Source organism: Terrapene carolina, unplaced genomic scaffold (assembly GCF_002925995.2).
Source record: "Terrapene carolina triunguis isolate 2854851 unplaced genomic scaffold, T_m_triunguis-2.0 Scaffold89, whole genome shotgun sequence".
In the NCBI taxonomy this organism is placed as follows: Eukaryota; Metazoa; Chordata; order Testudines; family Emydidae; genus Terrapene; species Terrapene triunguis.
This window is the reverse complement of record NW_020664440.1, coordinates 421,287-442,726: the sequence shown is the minus strand read 5'-3', so window position 1 is coordinate 442,726 and position 21,440 is coordinate 421,287. Positions and strand designations below refer to the sequence as shown.

General features: G+C 44.9%; 2 protein-coding genes across 2 annotated transcripts; both read right to left on the bottom strand.

Annotated features, from left to right (window-relative positions):
- Positions 1-6,282: 6,282 nt before the first annotated feature.
- On the bottom strand, positions 6,283-7,133 carry HTD2 (hydroxyacyl-thioester dehydratase type 2). Its single transcript, XM_024204871.3, has one exon. It carries the CDS (start codon positions 7,105-7,107, stop codon positions 6,592-6,594), a length of 516 nt encoding a protein of 171 aa, XP_024060639.2. The 5' UTR covers positions 7,108-7,133; the 3' UTR covers positions 6,283-6,591.
- Positions 7,126-13,261, bottom strand: RPP14 (ribonuclease P/MRP subunit p14). The gene is made up of 5 exons (XM_024204873.3): positions 13,028-13,261; positions 12,848-12,932; positions 10,631-10,707; positions 8,006-8,084; positions 7,126-7,211 (listed from the first exon to the last, which is right to left on the bottom strand). The coding sequence occupies exons 1-5, from the start codon at positions 13,111-13,113 to the stop codon at positions 7,155-7,157; spliced, it is 384 nt and encodes a 127-aa protein (XP_024060641.1). The 5' UTR covers positions 13,114-13,261; the 3' UTR covers positions 7,126-7,154.
- Between the last annotated feature and the right edge of the window lie 8,179 nt (positions 13,262-21,440).

Here is a 21,440-nt window from a genome sequence, read left to right as displayed (position 1 = left end):
AACTCAGGATGAGCAAACAATGTTTAGCAATATAAATTCATCTAGGATAGACAAAACCTTAAGGCCCTGATTCGCTACTGCTTTGCACCTTGCCTAGTCATTTATACCTGCATGACATGGGCAGGGCCGACGGGGCGGAGGGGGGAGTCGGTACAAATTACCGGGGCCCAGCAGTCTGGAAGGGGGCCCGGCTCTCCCCCCCTCCCCCCTCGTCGGCCCTGTTTAGCCGGTCCGCCCTTGCTGGGGGGCCCGAAAAAATTCCGGTCCCGGTTCCCCCCCCCTTGTCAGCCCTGTTTAGCCGGTCCACCCTTGCTGGGGGGCCCGAAAAAATTCTGGGCCCGGCTTCCCCCTGCCTCTCGTCGGCCCTGTTTAGCCGGGCCGCCCTTGCTGGGGAGCCCGAAAAAAAATGTTCACTGGGGCCCGAACCCGCTCTCGGCGGCCCTGGACATGGGTGTAAAAGGCTACCTAAACACTATGGACAATAGGCAAGAAACAAGGCTGGAGACAAACAGGCCCTCTATTGATACCTTCCCTAACCCACCTCCCTCCAGTTCTAATAGACAAATTCCACCATTGAATGTCATTTGTTTGTTTACAATTAGATTTTGTAAGACAATATGCATTTTACTTCTTCATACCTTCAAACCTCATCTCTAGACCAATAATTTACTCTCACCATCTTAGCAAAGAGGCTGATTGTGATCAGCACTATATACAAAGGTACAAAGGACAAAGGTAGTGAGGACATTTGGGAAATAGCCTATTGCAGCAATACCAACTGGAAGTGATGAAGTCGATCATGTGAGGAAATCCTGCTAATTAATCACGCAGTGTGTATCAGCATCCTTCCCCTCAGCACGGCTGCGGGTTAAACTTACAGCAGTTGTCCTTTGCCATTGGTATTTACTTTGCCATTGGTATTTACTTGTCACTGAAATAGGTTAAATAATCATGGCTAGAGGATAACAGTAATGTTTACACACAAGTTATTTGAAATCTTGGCGGGGAGGGGGGAGCTCTCATGAATCCACTATCAAAACAGCTCCTCCACTACTTTGGGATGTGGTTTTTTTTTTTTTGCGTGGGTGAGCACGGTAGGGAAACAAAGAGCCAGAAGCAGGAAAGAATAAAATTATTGAACATCTCTAATATACTCAGAGGAAGATCTCTTTATGCATATACAGTAAATTCAGTCCTGTGCAGCTGGTCAGGCCAAAACCTATGCACCACTTAAGTCCCACATAAGACCTTAAAAACAAGGCTTAGATGTGCACAGGTCTTGTTCTGTCCCTCTGCACTGAGATGAATTTTACTGTTATAGAATGAGTGTAATGAGCATTTAGAGTAAAACAGTACTAGATGCGGACCTCAAAAAAAGCGAACATCCTTCTGGGATGTATTAGCAGGAGTGTTGTAAGTAAGACACGAGAAGTAATTCTTCCGCTCTTCTGTGCGTTGATTAGGCCTCAACTGGAGTGTTGTGTCCAGTTCTGGGTGCCACATTTCAGGAAGGATGTAAACAAATTGGAGAGAGTCCAGAGAAAAGCGGCAAAAATTATTAAAAGTCTAGAAAACATGACCTATGAGGAAAGATTGAAAAAATTGGATTTGTTTAGTCTGGAAAAGAGAAGGGGGGGGGGAACATAACAGTTTTCAAGTACGTAAAAGGTTGGTACAAAGAGGAGGAAGAAAAATTGTTTTTCTTAACCTCTGAGGATAGAACAAGAAGCAATGGGCTTAAATTGCAGCAAGGGAGACATTAGGAAAAATTTCCTGTCAGGGTGGTTAAGCACTAGAATAATTTGCCTAGAGAGGCGGTGGAATCTCCATCTTTGGGGATTTTTAAGAACAGGTTAGACAAACACCTGTCAGGAATGGTCTAGATAATACTTAGTCCTGCTACTAGTGCAGGGGACTAGACTAGATGACCTCTCGAGGTCCCTTCCAGTTCTGTGATTCTATGATCCTGATATACATCATTACCCACCTACCTGAGAAATAAGATGATCAATCAGTATTTGTCAGCTATAAATCACTTTGCTGAAGTACAAACACTGATTAAGGGAACGCGAGCTGTCTGGCACTACATTGGATTATATGGAAGTTTAATAATGATTCACCTACAGTGCCATAAGAAAATTAGAGCATTTGCACATTGAGCTATCACAGAAGTTATGGTCTCAATGACGGAAAAAAACAGGAAGCTTTTTTTTCAAACACAAGACTTCATACAGCTACTCCACAGAGAATGAAATAGCCAATTTGAACTCAACTTTGCCATCAGTTGTTTAGTTTGATTTTCTCCAGGAGTTTGTTTGCCAAAAGAACATCCTTGAAATAACACAGGACCCTCAATTGTACAAATCTTCCACTTTTGCAGAACATAGCCTTATGTGTGAAGTCTGTCTGAATTACTGTAAATTCTTTCCATAGCAACAGTATTGCCTAGTGGAGGTCTGGGACTATCAAAATCCTTTGTAGAGCAGACTTCTGTCTGGAGCTACCACCAGAATTCTTTCCGCATCTCTGGTGTCAGATAATGCAGCAATGAAAGTAGTGCTTTCTCTGTATTCTCCTGTTGGGAGTTCTTTAAGGCCTCCCCATATGTACCATAATTAATCTGGATTTTCATTTACTTTTAAAGGCCTGGGAGCTCTGGCAGTATTTCCTCCCAGCAACCCCATAATATGAATGATTTTTAGTCTGCACTGGTTTTCCAGAGCATAGTCTGTATCTATACTACAGAGACTACATTGGCTTAGCTATGTCCATGTAGCTAAGGTGTCATAACCCCATAGTTTAGATGCAGCCTACACCAATGGAAGGGTTTTTTCCACGTGTTTAGAAACATCACCTCTCTGAACAAAGTCAATTACATCAGCAAAAGTGTTCTTCCATCAGCATAGCTGCATTTACACTGAGGGTTTGGTTGGCATAGCTCTGTCAGTCAAGGGTGTGTATTTTTCACACACCCTGACTGCTGTAGCTATGTTGAACTAACTTTTAAGTATAGACCAACCCTAGTAAGCACAGCTTATTTATATGACTGAAATAAGCAACACTTAAAAGTTAGGTTATCAAAGTCATTATTGTTGAAAGCCTCATTTTGAAGCTCTTCTCCACAGCAGAGAGGGTGAGTTGTAATTGTTGTCAGTGCCCCCAGACTCCCTTAAGCTCTGAAGCAAGACCACCATGACGAAAGGAGTTGGAGGAGCTGAATGTGATGCTATCAGGAGCTACACTGTCAGTTACAAGCTTCAGTGTCAACATTATCAGCTACCAATTTTATTTTAAGCATTCTCAGAATATGCTTATGTATCTGAGCTATACACAGAAGCTGAAAGGGCTATTAAAAAGATCTGATGCAAAACAATGCTGATATAGAGTACTAATTATTGCTTGAGTGGAGCGCACAGGAAGAACTACCAGCTGGTTGATGAGCCCTCTTCTCTTTTTAACTTAATTGTCTCTTGTTTTCAAACAGATCACCAGAGATGACAATCTGTCACAAGACAAAAATAAAAGTGTGTTATAGAGAAGTTTAAAAAAGTCACGGGAGAATAATCAGCAGGGTTTGAGATTTGACTTCTTTATTACTTCTCATAACACAAGAACTAGGGGTCACCAAATGAAATTAATAGTCAGCAGGTTTAAAACAAATAAAAGGAAGTATTTCTTTACACAACGCACAGTCAACCTGTGGAACTCCTCGCCAGAGGATGTTGTGAAGGCCAAGTCCATAATAGGGTTCAAAAAATAACTAGATAAATTCATGGAGGGTAGGTCCCTCAATGGCTATTAGCCAAGATGGGCAGGAATTTTGTCCCTAGCCTCTGTTTGCCAGGAGCTGGGAATGGGCGACAGGGGATGGATGATTCCCTGTTCTGTTCATTCCCTCTGGGACACCTGGCACTGGCCACTGTCGGAAGACAGGATACTGGGCTAGATGGACCTTTGGGCTATTTTTATGTACGCTATTAACTCAGTGGCAAGTTTCACAGCCAAGAAGATACCTACTTTTTCTCTAGCTCCTGAACAGTGAGAACTCTTCCTTCTGCTTCCTGCCATTTTCTTTTTAGTTGCATCAACAGCAGTTGAAACCGAGATCTGCTTGAAAGTCATGAAATTACTTGCCTTCAAACAAACAAACTCTTATTTTACTTTTTGTTTCATCTTATAAAGTCACTGATTGTGCAGCTACCTCTTACTCGTACCTTGGTCACAATATTGTCTCTAGGGTGCAGTTTAAAGTGTCTTGGATACCTTTAAAAACTTTTAAAAGAACCAGATGTACATTGAGGGTTCTTGCTGTCCTTAAACTACCACTACATTTTGCAGTCACCAATTTTTCAGTCGATTGCCATTTGAACACAGAATTGTACTGTTTAAACATGACCATTCTTTTGAGTTTTAAATCTAAAACTCAGAAGTATAGATCAAAGATTTGCTTCAGCTTGAAAGGCTACATTGACTTATTGTGTGTTTAAAAAAATCTACTGTAATTTTGATCTATAAAGCCCTTTATGGGACAAGTCTAAAGGCTACCACACCGTCACAGAAGACAGTTGCTACACGCAAGCTGACAGACCCCAGATTTGTATAGTGTGACGTAGGCTTGGTCAGTAGAAAGGTCTTGATTCTGGCAATTGTTCCCTTGGTCCAACAAGCTCACACAGAGTCCAAAGCCCAAGGTCTAAGAATAGATGTTTGCTTTGTTTGTCTCTCCCCCTAATTCTGGCTGGCAGTTCTGTTATTCACACTGTATCATTCTTAATGTAAGCATGCCTAGAGATTTAGAATATATAGATATCATAAACAGACCTGGAATGAGACTAACTTTAAGAAAGAAAAGGAACTACAGCTACTAAAGCAGAAGTCAACTAGTGTACTTTGACTATCCATTGTATCCACACAGTAGGTTATGAGCCAAACTCTGCCATCAGATCCATAGCACATTGCTCGGCTTACAGTGTATAGATAATACTTCGTCCTGCCTTGAGTGCAGATGACTTCTTGAGATCCCCTCCAGTTCTGTGATTCCTGCAGCTCTGAGAATGGTGTCAGACTTCGCTACTTAGGACAGCCCAGGGTTTGGGGTTAGCATGGGACTTTGGAGACCCCAGGTTTAATTCCCTGCAAATGTCCCATATGACCTTTCGCACATCACAGCCAGTATTTTAAAGGTATTACACATCAAAATATGATAGGTGCCTAGGCACTATGGAAAACCCCACTAGGTGCTTAGCTGCAGCTTTAGATGTCTAAATACCTTTAAAAATCTGTCCCCTGGTCTCTTTGGGCCTTCCTTCCCCATCTGAAAAATGGGGATCATAGCACTTCCCTACCTCACAGGGCTGTTGAGAGCATAAATACATTCAAGTTTAAGAGGCTGCTCAAACACTATGGTACCAGGGGGCAGATAACTACCTTGTCAGGGAAATTTAAGGTTACAGCAGCCACCTCATTTATTCTGATCTGATCAAACTCTGCCTGTCTCGCTCATGCACATTTGTCTCCGTGTGTTGTCTGAAAGAACACCTACTAAAAACAATTCCTTCTATCTACCCTCTTTCCAAAGCAGATCAAGGCCCAATTTTGATCACACAATAAGCAATTCTGGACTATAAAGGGTTTAGCTCATAAAGCTACCATGTGTAGTCACATGTCTGTAAAGTTCCCTTATAATTTAGTTTTAAGAGTTCCTCTAGTTGTGACAGGTTGCCACATGACATGTAGTTTGTAGTTTAGCAGTGGTAGGAGGTTATCCAAGACCTTTACACAGACCACTTTTGTATGGCCTAATGATAGCCTCAAATCAAATGAGTTCTTTCACTTGAAAATTAAGTGGAACAATGCCTTAATTTGTGAAAGAAACATCAGAGCTACCCTAATAAAGGCAATGTTTGAATAAAAAGCTTTTTATTCTTGTAAGTCAGGGGAGAGGATGACATGTGCATGTGTTAATATGAACCCAATGCTGCTTGCTTTATTCACCTACGTAGTCCCTTGGTCTTCATTGAATTCATAGAAGTAAGGGGTGAGAGAGAGATCTGGCCCTTTGCCATATCTAGAACCTCAAACCGAACAAGAGTTCAAAACTCAATATATTAGACATGTGAAATGTGGCAAATATTGTGCAATAGTAACAAGGAACCAAGAGAATACTATATTTATTTATTTATCTGAGATACTTATCTTGGCTCCATGTTTACGAGTCAGGGGACAGGAATCTCTTGACCAACTCCAGAACATTACGTGAAGTAAACATTTCTTTGTAAAAGGTTCCAGTAAACAATGGTGTTTATTTTGGTGACAGACAGTTGAGCTAGGAAACAGAATAGGCTTGGTTACACACGATGGTAATAAATGTAAGGTAAGTATGGATCATACTGATCTTCGTGTGTCCTTACAAGCCATCAAAAGTGATGTTTTACATCTCTCACCTACAAGGCACAGTAGCTCTCAAAATTGACAGCAAGCTGTGCCCTTCAAAGTGTTTCTGCAGGCTTCCTCTTACCAAGGTTTGAGGTACCACACAAGTGAACCCCCCACATATTTCTGAATTTTACTAAAGAATAAAGCACCATGCAGTCACGAGCGCTGACCTTCTGACACCATGACTTTCACTATCCCTTCCATAACAATCTTTTCACTTTCCCTAACAGTACATGATACTGAAATGTATGCAACAGATCTTTTCAGTCTCGTCACTTCTGCTGCAGCTAAGACTTCTTCTCCAATGTACAAGGGAGCTGGGAAGTGAATTTCCTGAGAAAGAAACACACAACCATAGCCAGGCATTTTAGTACCTATAACTGCAGAAATAAGTCCGTTGATCAAAACTCCATGTACAATTGTTCTCCCAAACCTAGTTCTCTTTGCATAGTCTTCATTCAAATGCAGTGGGTTTGTGTCCCCAGTTAAGTCAGCAAAACTAACAACATCTTTCTGTGTGAAGGCTTTAGTAAGTTCAGCCTTGTCTCCAACCTGTATATGTGAACGCTGAAGAGAGGGAGATCTAAGCAACGAGCTGGCAATGTTTGGTTTTGTCAGGATGGTTCTTTTGAAATCCCCACCAAAAATTCTAGGTCTGAGTAGTGCCAACATCTTGAGCAACTTCTGCTTCTTACAGCCCAACCACGTCTCCGGTGTATTCAATCCAGTAGGAGTTCTCTGCTGTTCCCAGATAACGCAAGGAGAAATGGAGAGGTCTGGTGGGGGAAAAAAAAATAACACATCATGAAAACATCACACATACCAAACAATTTCCAGCAGGCAAGATAAAAAAAAAAACACAACAAATTTCCCCCATATAAAGCAAAATGAGAGCAACTTAAGCCAACCATGTTATTCAACTATCTCCTTGGAGACCAGCTCCAGCTCCCAGACTCAGTTACTGAAAGTTACGTGGCAGAATGAAGTGAAGCATTTCAAAAGGAACAAGCATTGGGCTCTGGAATTCAAGTGCAATGGGGTTTGAAGTGAGTGAGTGACAGTGGGGGAAACATACAAGTTTGTACCCAGATAGGGGCCAAGGACAAACTGTCATGGAAATTAGTTTTCTCAAAGATCTGTTAACGAGATCTACTACAGTGAGGTCAGGTCTGATATGTAAAGTGATGAAACTCAGACACATGAGTCTAGTTTTACAAGATCGCATCTATGTGGGCCCCCAAAAGGAAAGACGATTCCCAGCATCTACTTCCTTTCAGACAACCCCAGATATGACAACAGGTGATTGTTACAACCACCGTACAATATAAAGAGAGACCTGGACATGACAATTTAAGTCGACTGAATTTCAGTAATTATAAGGCAGACCGATTCAATCTCTCACCAATCTGTTTCTCACCCATCCTTATGGGTATTTAACTCTAAAACCGGATCCGTTTTTACACAAGTAAGCCATGTCTCTATTAAGAGGTTTTGTGAACTTGAGTAGGCTGAGTAACCCTAAAGAGGGCTAAAATTCAGGGGCAGGTCCCGGAGTTCCCCAGGGCTTTACCTGTATCACTCTGAAAGCACACTTCCTGTTCTGGTAGGAGCCCAGCAGTGTTAGAGCACTCCACAGCTTGACAAGGCCACTAAATTATGACAACATTAAATATATTATTAGGATTCACATGCCTCAGAGGTTTTGCTGCTGGGTATACAGCTTAAATAGAGATACCCTAAACAGAAGGAATAACGAACTCCCAACTGCAATGTCATCAGTGGGCTCTGGTGACAAGTTTGTGACAATTACCCTTCAGTGTCGTTTGTCTGATCTATGGTTTGAAGTATTTCATACAATCAATGCTCAAAGAATCATAGAATCATAGAATATCAGGGTTGGAAGAGACCTCAGGAGCTCATGGGTTTTCCCCTTGTCAAACCCTTTTTTAATGGGCCCGTTTCCTGAACCGCTCTTCCTGTGCCTTTAGTTTCCTTCCCTTCCCCATCCCCAATAGCTTCCATTCATCTTTAGTGCCCTAATCTCCCACCTGCTCCTGACCTCTTCCCACAGCAAGGGATAACAGACACAGGTTTCAGTACTACATCATCCACTCCTGGTCATTTTATGTTTTAAGACAGGAACACTGTATGGATCCATGTTTATCGTCTCACTGAGTACGTATTCAGTTTGCTCAATTTAAGTAAAAAGATGTTTTAGTCTTTAACCTCCAGCCCTGCATACAGCCTAGCAAAATCAAGCTGGGTTCTTTCTAGGTCATGCATGATCATCAATAAGAGATTCTGTGGGCCCAATTTTCCTTTCAGTGTCATCTGAGCAACCCTATTGCCGTCAACTGATTAACCACGGGTGTAACTGATTGGCCCTGGAACCAGGGCTTTGGAGCGGAGCCCGGAGCTGGAGCGCGGAGCAGGTCCAGAGCAGTGGAGCTGCAGGTTTTTGCCTGGAGCTGGAGCGGAGCCGGAGCACAGCTCCAAAGCCCTGCCTGGAACACAGGAACCAATTCTGTGATGCACAAGTAACACTATCCAATTCACTCTAACCTGCATTGGCTCTGCAGATGTAACTAGTACTGAACACTTACTTCTGTAACTAGATGCAGCAGATAGGACTACACACAAGCAGCAGCTCTGTCAAGACGTTGTGAGGTTTACGCATCGTCACTTCTTAGACCAGTGTGTCATTTTAACTATTCTGGACCAGTCATTTTTGTGGTCTCTGAGTCAAAAAATAGTTTAAACCCACAAATGCCAATGGAAATTTGTTGTGTTTGAGGTGGTTTCTTAGTCTGCCTTTTTACTGCTCTTTTGATTCCTAGTGCTTTACCATTTTTCTTAGGGTTTGTCTACACTGGCAATTTACAGCACTTTCTCGCTCAGGGATGTGAAACCCCCCCCCGAGCTCAGCAAATTTCAGCGCTGTAAAGCGCCAGCGTAGACATTGCACCAGCGCTGGAAGCTACGCCCCTCGTGGAGGTGGGTTTTTTAGGACACCGGGAGAGCTCTCTCCCAACGCCAGGGCCAGCTCCAGGCACCAGCAAACCAAGCACATGCTCGGGGCGGCACATTTTCAGGGGCGGCATTCCAGCCAGCCCTTTTTTTTTTTTTTTTTCTTGGGGGGGGCCCCCCAGGGCCGGGGGTGCTGCCGTGCGGGGCCTGCGTCCCGCGCTCCGGGGCTCCGCTCCATCTGTGCTGTGGATCTGATTGCTCCTTCCTAAGTGGAGTAATTTGCATTTGTTCTTATTGAATTTCATCCTGTTTACTTCAGACTGTTTCTCCAGTTTGTCCAGATCATTTTGAATTTTAATCCTATCCTCCAAAGGACTTGCAACTTCTCCCAACTTGGTATTGTCTACAAACTTTATAAGTGTACTCTCTATGCCATCATCTAAATCACTAATGAAGATATTGAACAGAACTGGACCCAGAATTGATCCCTACAAGGCCCCACTCAATATGCTCTTCCATCTAGGTTGTATTTCCCTAGTTTGTTTATGAAAAGGTCATGCAAGACAGTATCAAAAGCCTTACTGAAGTCAAGATATACCAAATCTACCGTTTCCCCCCTATCCACAAGGCTTGTTACCCTGTCAAAGAATGCAACAGACAAACAGGTTTAGAAAATCTGACTCATGAGGAAACATTAAAAAATCCAGGCATGTTTAGTCTTGGGAAAAGACGACTGAAGGGCAACCTGATAACAATCAACTATGTTAAGGGCTGTTATAAAGAGGACAGTGAGCGATTGTTCTCCCGGTCTACTTAAGGTAGAAGTAGTTGTGATGAGCTTAATCTGCTGCAAGAAAGATTTACCAGCAGGTTAGATATTAGAAATAACTTTCTAACTAGAAGGGTAGTTAAGCACTGGAACAGACTTCCAAGTAAGGTTGTAAAATCTCCATCACTGGAGATTTTTAAGAACAAGCTGGACAAACACCTGTCAGGGATGGTCTAGGTTTACTTGGTCCGGCCTCAGTGCAGGGGCTGGATTTGAAGGATTCCCAAGGTCCCTTCCAGCCCTGCATTTCTATGAAATCACAGCTTTTATTTTCTCCCTTATTTTGATAGGAAACTATCAGACGTAAGCTCGTTATTTTCAAATTAAAGGTTATTTATACATCGTACACAATTCCATGCTGGTACTTGCAAGGTACTCTATATGCAATCAGTGTCTTACCTGCTGGGAACTCTTAGTATTGCAGACAGGGTTTTTTCCTCATATGTTAAGACATCAACAGGCAAGGCTGCACCAACCTATGCACAAATAGGGTACTACTGTTAAATCAATATTATTCACTGCTTTAACACCAGTTTATGAACATATGATTTCCATGTTCTCCAACTGAAAATATTATTGTTAGAGCAACTTTGTAATACCCAGCTCTTATACAGCCCTTTTCATTCACAGATCTCAAAGCACTTTGCATCATTATCACCATTTTACAGCTGGCAAAACTCAGACTTAGGGTATGTCTACACTACGGGATTAATCCGAATTTAGATAATTCGAATTTGGGAAACAGGTTGTATAAATTCGATTGTGCGCAGCCACACTAAGCACCTTAATTCGGTTTTTAACCACATTAATTCGGTGGTGTGTGGCCACACTACCCCATGAATTTAAACACAGTAATTCGGTGGTGTGCGGCCACACTAACCCTAATTCGAATTAACAAAATCGATTTAGGCGCTACTCCGCTCGTCTAGGTGGAGTACAGAAATCGATTTTAAGTGCCCTTTAATTCGAATTAACTGGCTCTGTAGTGTGGACGGGTGAAGGGTTAATTCGGATTAACGCAGCTAAATCCGAATTAAAGTCGTAGTGTAGACCAGGCCAAAGAGGTGCTATGACTTGTCCCACCTCACCCAGTAAATCAGTGGCAGAGCCAAGAACAAAACCTAGGACCTCTTGAGTTCCAGTCCAGTAGGCCATATTCCCTCCTGCTGTTTTCCCTTTGACGCTCCCCTGCAGCAGGAGCACTGACACCGGGACTTAAAGGAAAATGGCTGTTTTCACACCCAGCTCAGTGAATGTAAATAGCACTGAAGCAGCATCCAGGCTGATAGGAGGCACATTAAGGCTCCTAGTTCAGTTTCTTGAACTTAAAAGCCAAAGTCTATGAAACAGCAGAAAGCAGGGAAAGAAGGGCTCTGAGGGAGCACAAGGGAAATAATTTTAAATTTTCTTCCTTTCCCTTTATGCCCCATGAACCAAGCCTCCTTTCTGCTTACTTTCAGCTCTGACTTTCTAGTAATAATTCTAATTCGGGTAATACTATGGTTTCTCCTCAGATTGTATAAATCTTTCGCCTTCACTAAATTATGTTTTCTAATGGAAAGGATGAGCTAGACTCACTCATTAGGCCACGAACCTAGAGAATCACCAACGTTTTGGTCATCTTTTGAGGGACCCCATCCACATACTGACCCAGCCTGACCATTTAGCTTCAGAGATCTTCCAGAATCACTACTTTGCAATTTTGGGTGAAACAGCTTCCACACTGAGAAGTCAATTAGTCAAAATTCTTTGCCCTGCTAAAATTAATGTTAGGTCAGATGAATCGTGTATGCAGCATAAGAAACTTCAGGGTTCAGAAAACTTTGAATACACATCAGAACTGCAGTGAAGATGGGATTTTCGTATATTTGCCTACTGAAACAGAAGAATTGTAACATTTACTACCATTGTTAAAAGCAGCCTGAAGTTTACAGATTTAAACAAACCAACCAACCAACCATAATCATAGGCCGTGGCTACACTTGAAACGTCAAAGGGCTGCCGCAGGAGCGCTCCCGCGGCAGCGCTTTGAAATGTGAGTGTGGTCGCGCGCCAGCGCTGCAGGTACTCCACCTCCACGAGGGGATTAGCTTACAGCGCTGGGAGCGTTAGCTCCCAGCGCTGGGGCACTGTTTACACTGGCGCTTTACAGCGCTGTAACTTGCTGCGCTCAGGGGGGTGTTTTTTCACACCCCTGAGCGAGAAAGTCGCAGCGCTGTACATCGCCAGTGTAGCCATAGCTAAAGTGCGGTATATAAAGAACAAGGTGCAGAAAGATCAGGCTCTGCCATTCAGCAGCACACTCCCCTAGACTTTCCATTTGAAATAATGGTTTTTAAAAAGTCAGCGCTATTTATTTAAGGATGTGGTGATTCTGCATCATGTGCAATCTTCAAGTTGAGAGAGAGGCTCGGCTCAACTCAACTCAGAGTTATGGGCTTGAGCCATAAATTATTAGATGAAGTTCTTTGGCCATTATCATGCAGGCGCTTAGACTGGAAACGAGCTCCTCATGAGGGCTGCTTCTGGACCCTTCAAACAAAAAGTCCACGAGAGGCTATTGACAAAGAAGCCCGACAGGTGCACTGGTCAGCCACGGGGCCGATGCTCCCGTACCTCGCCGTGTAACTCCTTCAGGGCGGACAGGATCAGTTGCTTGAAGTGAGCAGCGTTCAGTCTCATCCCACCGTCCTGAAACTCCCTGCAAAGAACAAGGTTTACATCCAGCCCCATTAGCCAGCTCCACCCATCGCCCGCGGGACTCGGGCTCCACAGCCGGGGGCGAGCGGCACTTACAGACGCAGCTTCACGTAGTGGTGCCCGGACCCGTTCTTCAGCACGAGTCTGTCAGACGCGGCCGGCGCGGGCCCCGGCTCCGCCATGCGGGGAACGCCCTGGCGCCCCGGGCGGGGACACGGGCGGGAGGCGGAGCTCGTGCCAAGGCCAGGGACCGCGAGCCCCGGAGCCGGGCTCGCCCCTGCAGCCAGCGGCGGGCCCGTGGGCGCCGCTCCCGCCAGAGCGGCGCGCGCCTGTTCCGCAGCGGCGAGCTCTGCGCACGCGCGGCCTGGGAGCGCTACAGCGGCGCGGGGTGACGGGCTCTCGCTAGGCCCGCCCAGCCGAGGGGGGGTTGGACCGAACCGGCCTCGCGCCGCGCTCCTCGGCCGCTTTCTGAGGTCACCGGGGGGGGGGGGGGGGGGGGGGGGGGGGAAGCGGATCTGTCCGCCCCACCGACCAATCAGCGAGCAGCTCCTCCTCCTCCTCGTGGCCAATGGGGGACACGGCCCGCCCCCTACGGCGTCCCAGCGGGGCCAGTGAGAAGCAGGGGAGGGGGTGGGGCTTCCGGGGAGTAACAGGGCGGCACCTTGGTTGCTGTCGCAGCTCAGGGAGCGCCCGGCGGGCTCGCCTCGGCTCTGCGCGTGCACGGTGCTCCCCAGTGACGCGGCTACGGCGCGTGCGCGATGCTCCACTGACTGAACGATTTCGCCGCGCGCCGCTGTGGCCTGGTCCCTGTTCCTGCCCCCCCGCCGGCCGCCGCGTTGCCATGGGGATCTGACCCCGCGCAGAGGCCGAGCTCGCGGCCCGCTGTCAATCTGTGTGGCTGGGGGGGGGGAAAGGAACAAACATGGCGCCCGTAGGGCGGGAAACGCCTGGCGGCGGCGGGCGGGACAGACACCGGGCGGGGCCAAGGCTCAGAGCAGAAGCGACATGTCGAAGGCAGGGCCCAGGGTCGAAGCTACCACCCCGGGAGGGAGAAACAGGAGCGGGGCGAGAGACAACCGCACCCCCCTTCACTCGCCGGCAGCCAGGCCGGGGGCGGCAGGTGGAGCCGCTCCCTCCCCTGGGCACCGGGACTGCCACGCCGGGCCCTGTTGTGCTGAACAGGGGGGAGGGGGCCGGGAAAGCGCTGGGCCTCGGAAGGGGAAGGGACTTTCCTCTCCTGGGCCTGCTGCTGCCAATGCCCCGGGCACGCAGCTCCGGGCCAAGGGCTTGGCTCTTCCTCCTGAAAATCTGGTCATGCTGCGCGCCCCCGCCTCGACCCTGCCTCAACAGCCACTTGCACGCGCCTCCCGGTCGGGTGGCCCTTGGACCGGCTGCTGAGCCGGGCCTTGTGGGCTGAGGGTGGAATTCACTTTTGTGCAGAGCCCCAGCACCAGGATTATGCACATAGGCCACGTACTAGTGCTCTGCACGAGGGTAAATGGTGCCCTGAAGGCCTAAAGCACTTTCTGGGTAGAGAGCAGCTCAGACCATTAGTCCTGCCGCCCGTTTCAGCCCTCTGGCTGTTACAGAGAGTCTATAACATGGAGAAGCAGAACTGAGTTGTTTAAATGTTTATTGGTTGGGGATTGTAAAACAGATATTCAGACTGGCCTCAGTGGGGACTAGGCACCCATAACATTTCCAATTGAAAGTGCATCCATGAGGCAGGTGCACAAAGAAAGTATCTTAGCATTTTCACAGAGTGCAACTAGGATATTTTTTCACCTTAAAGTAAAAACAAGTGAAAAGATATTCTAAAAAAATTCACCCTTTGGGCTGAGACAGTGTGGAAAATGCCAGACTCAAAGGAGAATTCACTGGAATGCTGTGAGCTCTTAAGAATCGGAGTTTTTATCCTGATGAAAGTCACAACAACCTTAACTACAATGCGCTCTACCCAGCAAATGCTGTATCTAACAACGCTTCGTTTTATATGTTATAATGAGCTTCCCTCCCTGCCCAAGTTCCACAGGGAAAGACCTGTGCATTGCATGGGTATGGACACTATTAGTAATTAAAATTCCATGCACAGACTTGCCCTGTTCATTAACATGATACAAGATCGAGGCTGCATTTTTTGGAGCTGCTGCTTCTTTTTATAAATTTCCCATAACTGGGTTGTTTAAAAAAAAAAAAAGGCAAAAGCTACTGATACTGCCTAGAAGCTGCACCATGGCCTCTACCTGCCATCTAATCTACTGCATTACAAACTTCCTAGGGAGCCTATACTGCCGGCTTGTCCCCTGACTTTGCTGCTGTCACTCCTCCATTGCAGCCCTCTCCATAACAAGTGCTGCTGTTGCTATCAGGACCTGTGCTCTAAGCCACTCACATGCCTGTCACACCTGAGGGTCCTTTAAAACTAGCTCCCTCAGGCCTGGTCCACACTAACCCCCCACTTCGGACTAAGGTACGCAAATTCAGCTATGTTAATAATGTAGCTGAATTCGAAGTACCTTAGTCCGAACTTACCGCGGGTCCAAACGCTGCAGGCAGGCTCCCCCGTCGATGCCGCGTACTCCTCTCGCCGAGCTGGAGTACCAGCGTCGACGGCGAGCACTTCCGGGATCGATTTATCGTGTCTAGACAAGATGCGATAAATTGATCCCAGAACATCGATTGCCTGCCGCCGGACCCGGAGGTAAGTGTAGACGTACCCTCAGAGACAGGAGGTGTCACTGCATCCATTGCAGGTGCTCTTTTAAACTTTGATGTGGGAGGTGGCCTCTAAGCATGGCTTTCCTGGAATTGATTTGTTGGTGGGTTTTGTTTTGTTTTGTCTTCTGAACTGCAGCTAGTGCTTTGGTTCATCTTTCCAACCTCACATGAGTAGATGAACACACACCGGCCTTAATCTTTAGTCTAGCACTAGTCATCAAGAATACAGAAACTATTCTTTAGTTCACATCCCACACTGTTGTCTTTTATATACACTTCATGATGGTGATCATCACCAGTGACAAATTTAACGCAGTCATTGAGCTGTCATTCAAAAAATTTCTAGGGCTAAAGATTTTGGCTATTCCATCTGTAAACACCAGATGGCAATGCGGAATTCAAGGTGGGTTTGCGCAATGAAAGGGTGACCCCCTCACGTGGCTCAATATATCTAGGCTTGGAAAGAGTAGCTTTTTATCAGTAAATGTCCATGGATGTCGATTTCACCGTACACACACAAACTGATGAAAAAATACTTACATTGATAATTATCAAAATTGACAACTAGGTAAAGTAGGAAAAATGCTGCTTGATTAGAGTCGCAATCCAGTGATTTCGTCTTTTGAATTAGGCTTGTGACAAATGGCCTAGCAAATGAACAGTAAGAACAGGTGTGATTTGTTGATATAGGATATTTACTTTGTCTATGTGGACAGGTAATGCTGACAATTTGTGTTTTGATGGTTTATTAAGTTTTAACTTTTTGAATCCCAGCGTCTACTGAACTGATCCTATGCAGACTCATTGAGGAACCACCAGTCATCAGTAGTCTCTGAAACAACGTCAGTGCCTATGGATCTTCTGACCCATTACTTCTGAACTTGTTTCTCAGATTTCCTAAAAAGCACCATGGAAGGCAAACTACATCCTGCTCCTCAAACATTGTCTCCAGTTTGGGCGTCTTGTTTTTGAGAGGTTTGCTATTAATTCTTTGTCTTCGTAATATCTCCATTTGCGCTGTGAGGCAGACAAAGCAGGAGCACTGCTATTGTCCTCTGTTCTCTCAGTGTCAGCTTCTGTGGTACTCGTTGGCTGGTTTTGGCTTGGAGTATCCATGCTTGATCCTTTGTGAGAGCAAGAGTCCCAGGCGGGGTGGGGGGAGGGTGTTCGGTCCATGTGAAAAGCTTGTGTGCAGGTCTCAAGGGGGCCCTGAAAAAGGGGGGGAAACAACAGCAGGATGCCTGCGAAGTGACCCCTAGCCATGAGGGGGGCTATTGCATAAGCCAGCTACATCATGCAACACACAGGGATCAGAAGGACAGAGCTGTTTTTTTAAGAACTACAGTTGATGATAATCCCATTCCAACCAGGAGCCCTTACCTCCCAGCTGTGCCAGGAGTGGCTATGGGTATCTGCTCTGTTTCTGATACAAGTGAATTGATATCTTTATTTGTAGATCCTGACGGGGCTGGTTGTTGTGTGAAACACACACAACAAATGCTACCTAATATTTAAGAGCAGAGTTTGGCAGAAAGAACTATACCAACAGGTCCTATAAAAAGTCACTGACTATAATAATACATGTAACTTGTATACAAATGGAAATATTCCATACACAGAACACGTGGATATAGGACAATAGCATTAAATGGAACAAAGTTCATGTCTTTCATACTAATTTTTCTTCCTTTCTAAAAATATATATATATTTTCAGGATGTACCAAAGAAGAGTTCTGGAACGTGCTTTGTGAGAACATGAACGAAGTCCCAACACAGGTCTCTGGGGAAATGAAGATCAGGTATGTTGGTGAATATAGGAACTGGTACTCTTTGTCGCTGTGGGAATGGAATATGAACAAGAACAATTATTTAGGTTGCTTTGCATTTTATTTCCCAGAATCGTCACTCTCATGAGGTGGCATTGAAGCAGTTAGAAATAGAGTGATTCAAAAAGAAAAAAGCTGACACTAGCTGAGGTTTTGAGTTTAAGTAAATCTGAGGCTTGAAGGATGCCAGACCGGCAGCAAAGGAGTCACAATGACCTCGTGACTGAAACAGGACTGCTGGAGGCAGCGCTAGCTTTACCGTGCTGCCCCAGGCGCGCTGCCTGGAGCTTCACTTGGAGGGGCTGAGCAGTCTGAACTCTCTCAAGTCATGTCTCCTGCTGCAAGTGCCAAGATTATCAATTATGAATGTGTTCTGCATGCTAGGAACTAGACTTGAGATCAGACTCATTTCCCATAGATCAGCCATCATGGATACCGAGGACCACAGTGAAAGAATGCAATGTGACTAGAGCAGAAAGGTTGCTGGTCTTGTCACTAACCTGATCAGCCATCCTGGCCACAGATGGAATTATATGTTGAACTGGCTGATGTCTCTCTAAGCCTGAATAGCACAGCATTGATCCCTATGGATAGAAACTCCTATCTGAAAAACAGAGAGCGATTCAGTAAAGTAGCTTAAGAGTGGGGAAATGTTGGTCCTGCCCTTACTAGGAGCAGAACTCTGCTAGCTACAATCCCATTTAAACACAAGGGGTGTTAAAATAGCAGGGTTCTTGCATTATTACCCTGATCTGAGTGTTCAAAGTGTTATAAAACTGTGTTATAGCCTGCCTAAGAGGGTAGGTATCAGAAGGGGGAAAATAGGGTCTGGTTTTCAGAAGTGCTGAACATCTCCAACTCCAGTTTAAATTTATGCTTAGCACTTCTGAAAATCAGGCCTAAAAGAACCCAGCCTGCAGAGGGAAAAAACACCATTTTTAAGGGGAGAAAATCTTGTTTAGGGTCAGCACACAGTGTTAGAGCACTGCTAGTATCAGCCATTCTGATCAGGGTTGCAGCTAGCATTGTTCTGAACAATGTGTGGATAAAAGGACTAAATGTTCTCATTACTTAACTATTATGAATTTCGTTTGGGTAGATAAAGGAAATAAATGAGTCGCTAGCTGAAGAATCTGATGTGGGGAACAAATGCTTGGCATAGTATCCTACTCTCGTACCCAAATGCATATAAGATAAACGCAGAGATTTTTTGCCCAAAAAGGGTCACAGTCACAGAGTCACAAATAACTTTGTACCCTGAAGCAGAGACTTCCTATAGTACTTAACCCTGTTTCTGTCATGCAAGTACTGGCTGTTTCTGGAGTGGCTGTTTTAACAAACTCCATTCCTGTCACATCTACATTCCAGACAAAAGTGCATCTTGGAGTTTGTGGATCTGGTGCATAATACACAGGACATTAAGAAACTAGCATGAACTTCAGGAGAGTTGCAAGAAGTACAGTCTGATTCTGCTCTGAAAAGAACCATGTAAATGGCATGCAGTGCTTTATTTGTCTCCAAAATTCTGAACAGCTGAGCTCAATTTACAGGCAGAGATATTTAGTTCTTGGAGATTCAATCTGGTATCTGAGAACCCAGCTGCTCTCTGTGCTTCTCATACATCACCTGTAATAAAGGTCCCAAATTAGGCCCTGTACAAACCCACATCATGTCTTTACGTGATGCCATCTGAATTACCTGTGCTAACTCAGAGCTTTCAGTGGAGTTCACAGGTAGGGCTGACTAAATATTAGTAAACTCTTCTGCTGAAGATACATAAGAGGAATACAGATTGCTCCCTCTGAGCATGTTTGGCTTTGCAGGGCTGACCCAGAGTAAAAAAAGCAAAACAAAACAGCAAAAAATGTTAGTTTAGTTCTTAAAGTCAGCAGCTTTGTCTGAATAAAGTACCTGGAGCAAATCAGCTGAGCAAACATGGAACCTTCTTGCAGCCACTTCTCAGACTAGGACCACACATTAATTTACAAAATTCTGCTGCTCTGAAAAGCTTGTGGGAGTTCTTCTACAAAATGTGACAGTGCCAGAGTTTATGCAGCTCATGTTATCTCATCCTCTGTAACAAAATTTTATCAACATTTGTAAGTGTATAGCAGACCCAGGCAGATTTAAGATTCTCTTAATTTTTATAACCATCTAGGCAATGTGATAGACCCGAAGGAATAAAAATACCTAAAGTCTCAATCTAGAAAAGTTAAGAATATGTAAGAAATGTGGTAAGAGGAAAACCTTTCTGGATTGAGACTTTAGGAATTTTTATTCCTTTGGGTTTATCACATTGCCTAGATGGTTATAAAAATTGTTGAGAATCTTAAATGTCTGGAACATCAGAAAAGTACTGTTTATATATCATTATGTCATATGGAGAGAACTATGCATGAAAGCAAGACTTGCAAGATAATACTAACTCCGTATGTGTGGTGAATGAAATGGATGCCCATAGTAAAGAAACTGTGTACTGCATCTTTAAATTTGTTGAGAACCATTTTGTTCTCAGTGGCTCCTGCTGGTTCAGTGGACACACAGACACAGACACACACATAATGGAGCCTTGATTCTCTAACTTTTCTTGTTTGTATTAATCTAACAAAAGTCCTTTAGCCAAGGTCATGGTTGCTCTTTGAGTATGGAAGAACCTAACAGCATACTGGCAGTGGTGGTAGAGGGCGGGGTGTTTCACCACTGAATCCCTCTGCTGTTTACATCTCTGCCTTCAGTCTAAAGCAGTGGTTGCCAAAGCGTGGAGTACGTAGTGGTTGTCTGGAGAGAGCTGGTTGAGTCTCCTCACGGGGCTAGAGTCTCCTCATTCCCAGCTACATTAAAAAAAAACAGCTAAAAAGACATGCATGCTTTCCTGAAATTACTTTTCCATCTACGCTATTGCTGTAGTCCCCACTAAACCTCTGCGTATAACACCTCTGAACAGACAGCAGCTAGAGACCCAAATGTGCCCTCCCTCTCAGTGGAGCAGACAGTGCTGGTGATAGTCTGAGGATATCCAGATTGGCATGGAAACTGGAAAGACAAGGGGCCCCACTGCTGGCCAGCACCACTGCTCTTGCCAGCTGTAGGTAAGGTTTTTAAAGACTTAGAGGCTGTTTAAAACACAGTTCTATTCTGATGCAACCACCATCACTACTAAAATGTCAGAATACCTAGAAGCAATCAGCTCTTGGATTAAGAGCAGTCTTCATGCTCAAGCCAGACAAGACTGAACAGATGCTGGTTGGAAAGGAGAAACCCATTAACAAAATGACTGGGACAATGTCTCCACCTTCCATTGAAGGCGCACAGGCCCTATTCACCAGAGGGGGATGAAGCTTTGGGGTCCTGTCTGACTCCTCACTGATGTGTGTATGGCCAGAAAGCATCAACATCTTAAAATGCCTCCTTTTACCCGCAGTTCATTAGGCAACTTCCTTCCTTCCTCCCAGATGAGGACTGGCTACCGTGATCCGTGCATTTCTTTTCAAGTCACTCCATTATCTCCCAGATAACTCTTGATGCCAGTTTAAGACCTACATCCTAATTTTCAAGCAATTAATGGATCAAGCTCCAACTACATCAAAGACCAGATTTTGATCTATGAACCTCCATGACAGCTGTGTTCCACTGGGAGAGAGGCCTGCCTGCTGACTGTATTGCCTAAACTAAGATATTGCTTTTTGCCTCCTGTTGTTTTTGCAGAGCCAATGTAACTACGGAACGAGCTTGGATTCAAAGTCTGGCTCACCCATCAGCACTAGAATTGTTAACTAAGGATACTCACGGCTGGTTATATTTTAGTTGTAATCTGAACAGATTGGATATGGTGCCTCTGAGATGATAAACACAGAACCCTGCAATCCCTTTCTTATGGTCACTTAAGGTTATTTTGAAGGCATAGGGCTGTATTCTAAATACACCTCCAAATAGCCATGGTCAAAGAGGATCAGACAGCCCAAGC